The sequence below is a fragment of the Barbus barbus genome, assembly GCF_936440315.1.
Source record: "Barbus barbus genome assembly, chromosome: 18".
In the NCBI taxonomy this organism is placed as follows: Eukaryota; Metazoa; Chordata; class Actinopteri; order Cypriniformes; family Cyprinidae; genus Barbus; species Barbus barbus.
The window spans coordinates 1828898-1833640 of record NC_136746.1 but is presented as its reverse complement, the minus strand read 5'-3'; the positions used below and the strand labels follow the sequence as shown (position 1 = coordinate 1833640).

General features: G+C 41.4%; 1 protein-coding gene across 2 annotated transcripts in view; it reads right to left on the bottom strand.

The window, feature by feature from the left end:
- LOC306883958 (girdin-like) overlaps positions 1–808 on the bottom strand; it is a 59800-nt gene extending 58992 nt beyond the window's left edge. For both annotated transcript variants that reach the window (XM_079439508.1, XM_079439507.1), the window contains exons 1-2: positions 472–808; positions 301–398 (exon numbers count right to left, since the gene is read on the bottom strand). In XM_079439508.1, coding sequence (XP_079295634.1) covers positions 301–398; positions 472–543 — 170 coding nt within the window. In that variant the 5' untranslated portion in view covers positions 544–808. The remainder of the gene's footprint in view (positions 1–300; positions 399–471) is intronic.
- Between the last annotated feature and the right edge of the window lie 3935 nt (positions 809–4743).

Genomic DNA, 4743 nt, shown 5'->3' with positions numbered 1-4743 from the left:
CAAATGAACTGGAACACAGCCCCAGCTTGTGACTCCAGAGTGAGCTGCATCCTCAAATCTGATTGGTCAGAATGATTGAACTCTTGTATAAAAGTACTCATAATCAGAAACAGCAGTCACGTGACCACAAGCGGCCCAATCACAGCCCTGCTGACAGTGATATCGCTGAAATACAGCACGATTACTGTGATTCAGCACAACATGTTATAATGAACTCTGTGTGACAGCAGCGCGTTTACAAACACGACAGTCTGAGCTGCATTCAGGATTAAACGAGATCGTGAATCTGTTTGTACTCACATCTCAGTCATGATGTCGTTCAGATAAACCCCGTCCAGCAGTGTGATGAACTCGGACAGAGGAGAGCCATCGGAGCCCAGCGGAGAGACCGTCTTCACCTACAAACACACAGAGAGAGAGATGAAGCTCTGCAGACCGACGCGACGCGACGCGACCAGCGCGATCACCCACCCAGCACACCAGCGGAGACAGCAGAAAATCCTCCAACAAAGGCGTGAACACCTCCTGCTCCATCTTGTCCATGGCGCGGGAATAAAGCGAGAACGCAGTGTTTATGAAGCCGCTCTCATTCTATTCCTCCGCATCCAGCCGCGGGAGAATCCGGCGCTTCTGACCCGGCTCCGCTTATTCTCCGCCGGAGACCAAGCCCTTCTTCATCCCCAGCGAAGAGCCGCTGTTTTCCGTTACACTGCCGTGACGCGTCGCGCTTCTAACGGCGAGTGCGCGTGAATGGAACAAAGCGCCGCGTGTACTACAGCGAGCACACTACCGAGGGCACTGATTTACTGCGCACTACTTCCGCCGCGCACTACACTATAGTGAGCGAAATCAGCTCATGTGATGCTGCGTGGCGTGTCCAGTCACCATAAACACACTGATATATTATATAAATACAGCACATGGCTTTAATTCATTCAGAACCTGCTGCATGCGCACAACGGGTAAGTTACAGTAAGATACAGTTCCTAGGACTAGTGTATTACTGCGCCATTGAGAACACGCCCACTGCAGAGCTCCCTTAGCAGGCAGCATCCGCGCACTGTCTGGAAACAACCACACATTCCCTGAGTGAGCAGCACACCGCGATTGAGACACAGACACAACGCTGTGAAACCACTATAAGTGATCAGTTTATCCTCATCAGTATATATGAGCAAACACTGATATATGTCGAGTCACACTGACATCTGCTGGTCATGCCACTAAATTCACTGTCAGATGTTAAAGTCAAGAACACAATTAGATAAAACCAATTTAGCTCGACCAATCCCCAAGCAGTGTTCAGTCTGTGCTGGAGAAACACACTTCAGCAAAGCATCTCAGCTCAGTCTCTGAATCATATCTGCTCCCAGATTGTGCTGCTAGTCCACTGGATGAACAATTTGGGGTGTAATATGTCAGTTTATTGTGCTATCCTCATGATTTATAGTGTCCTGCACCCACTAGTAAAAAAATATCAAAAATGATATCTGAATAGTCTTTGGTTTGACTGCATGGGCACAACAATCTTAACTTACAGTGTAAGTACTGAGTAATGTTAGTTAACTACATGTACTTACTCTATGATTAGGGTTTGGCTTATACTTGCATGTAATTACGTATAATTAATATATTTCTGCCTCATCATTTGACCAGAATCCAGACTGGACCGCAGTCAGAAGTTATTACAAACACTCAGTAAAAGTCTGGTAATAACCTCTGCTGTATTCTTCTGTTACCCATATATGATTACATTTCAGGATGCATTTATCAGAAGAAATAGCATAAGAAAAAGTTTCATTTTCTAAAAGGATTTTTAATTCTAGTATAATATATAATATACAGTTTACAGAGGGATGAGAGCAAGCCATGTAATACCAGAGTAAAGCATTACATTATATTTAGTCATTTAACAGATGCTTTTATCCAAAGTGACTAACAAACGAGGAGAATAGAAGCAATCAGAACCAACAGAAGAGCAATGGTACGCTGTAACACGTCTGTTATCTAACACAGAACACAGCAAGGCTTTTATGTGTTAATTATATAATAGATAAAAAGAAAACAGATAGAATAGGAAAATAATAGAGCAAGCTAGAATCAGAGGCTTTTTTTGTTTTGTAAAGCTTACACATCAGTGTTCAGATCATTTCTTCTGACAAAATCAATGTAATGCCAATATTTCCATCTGCTGAATGAAAGCTTTTCATATTCCGCTCGCCTGCTGCTCTGGTGACTTATGACTCAATTATGAAAATAAATCTAGGAATTATTGGATCGTTGGACTCAAATCAGCGGGGTTGAGGCATCAAAAGTAACTAAGTAAGAGCTGTTTTATAGATGGTAGCTGTAATATTATTACTGAAATCTTATTACACTATAATTACTGCAGAAAGTAATATTATTACTGTAACTAGTTACTGCCCAACACTGCATTTCACATTTAATACATTAAAATATTCAATCTTTATTAACACGTTGTTTTTTGATTTCTCATTTTAAGATGATTCAATATCAAATAAAACACAATTGGCTTTAAATGCCCACAGCCATGATGACAGGTAACCACATACAGCACATTATATTTATCTGGCATTTTATATCAAAGATAAGAGAAAGATAATGATCACTGAAAGCTCTTGCTGGACTAGTGCTCATCATTATTTCTGCCTAAACATCTTACAAACGGGTCACATTTTAATGGAGTCTGTGGTATTACTCTTGGAGAAACTATAGGTGTCCCTGCAGCACAAAAGCAGTCATCAGTAGCACAGGTATATTTGTAGAAATAGACAACAATACATTGTATGGATCACAATTATACATTTCTCTTTTATGACAAAAATCATTAGGATATTAAGATCATGTTCCATCAAGATATTTAGTAAATTTCCTACCGTAAATATATCAAAACTTAATTTTTGATTAGTAATATGCATTACTAAGAACTTCATTTGAACAACTTTAAAGGAGATTTTCTCAATATTTAGATTTTTTTGCTCCCTCAGATTCCAGATTTTCTAATAGTTGTATCTCAGACAAATATTGTCCTATCATAACAAACCATACATCAATGGAGAGATTATTTATTCAGATGATGATGATGCATAAATCTCAATTTAGAAAAATTGACCCTTATGACTGGTTTTGTGGTCCAGGGTCTCATATGTTTCTCATGGAAGTGATGGTTGATACATAGACATGTTTTTGCTGATGTCTTCGGTGTCACAGCAGCATCACACTACTGTCTGTGGAGTAATGAAGATCTGAGTTTTGTGGAGGAGCACTGATAGCTGAATGTGTGCATGTTGACGTGTTATCTCAGAGCTGATCCAGGAGCAGTGTGTGTGTGTGTGTGTTCACAGCTCCTGAGAGAGCGCAGCAGATGTTCCCTTGCACCTGTCGCTCCGCAGCTGACACAGTTAGTGATCAGCGCTAACACGACTCCAGAAACCACTCACTGCTCACTTCAGTGCCTCAGTACAGCCCAAAGAGCCGAGTGTCTTTCTTTTCATTTCAAATAAAAGCACACTTTCTACTTCATTAAGCAGAAATCTGTATCAGTACTTTACAGCACAAAATGATGGTTTTTAGACCCCAGAATGCTGAAAACATGGACCTTCGAGTGATCCTCCAGTAATGAGGTTACTTCAGAACTGCTATAATGTTTACTAACTCATCTAGGCAACATATAACCAGGTGTAGCATGGTCCCACACGAAGGCAAAGCACAGGCAGTGAATCTGGTGAAACATAAAGGCCAGAAGGACCCACAGAGACCAGAGCTTCCACAATCTGAAGCTGGTTTCTTCATGGAGACTGGGAACGATTCACACAGCCTGTCAGAAAACAGCATTAGGGAGCACAAAAACAAGACAAAATCAGAGAATGTGACGCTTGTACAATAAGCTTTTATTTGGATCCTTAACTGAGTATAACGCAAATCTGCAATATACAACTGGAATAATTTGAGATATTTCAGCTCCAGCTCTAATAAAACACAGCTGAACCCGATCATGAGTGTGTTCAGCATCATTAGCTCCAGATCTCCTCGGCCCGAGGCAGTCTTCAGGTCAGGCTTTAAAACTGTGAAGCACTTGATTACACACCATCTCTGCAGTTCCCATTGCTTGGGGAGGAACTAGTTACATGTAACGGAATTACAGTGGGGAAAAAAATTATTTGATCCGCTGCTGGTTTTATACGTTTGCCCACTGATAAGGAAATGATCAGTCTATAATTTTAATGGTAGGTTTATTTGAAAAGAGAGAGACAGAATAACAACAAAAAAATTCAGAAAAACGTATTTCAAAAAAGTTATCAATTGATTTGCATTTTAATGAGTCAAATAAGTATTTGACCCCCTCGTAAACCATGACTTAGTACTTGGTGGCAAATCCCTTGTTGGCAATCACAGAGGATTGCCAACAAGGGAGTCACTCTAGGCCACTCCAGGACCTTAATGTGCTTCTTCTTGAGCCACTCCTTTGTTGCCTTGGCCGTGTGTTTTGGGTCATTGTCATGCTGGAATACCCATCCACCACCCATTTTCAATGCCCCGTCCATCGTCCCTTTGATGCGGTGCAGTTGTCCTGTCCCCGTAGCAGAAAAACACCCCCAAAGCATAATGTTTCCACCTCCATGTTTGACGGTGGGGATGGTGTTCTTGGGGTCATAGGCAGCATTCCTCCTCCTCCAAACACGGCGAGTTGAGTTGATGCCAAAGAGCTGGATTTTGGTCTCA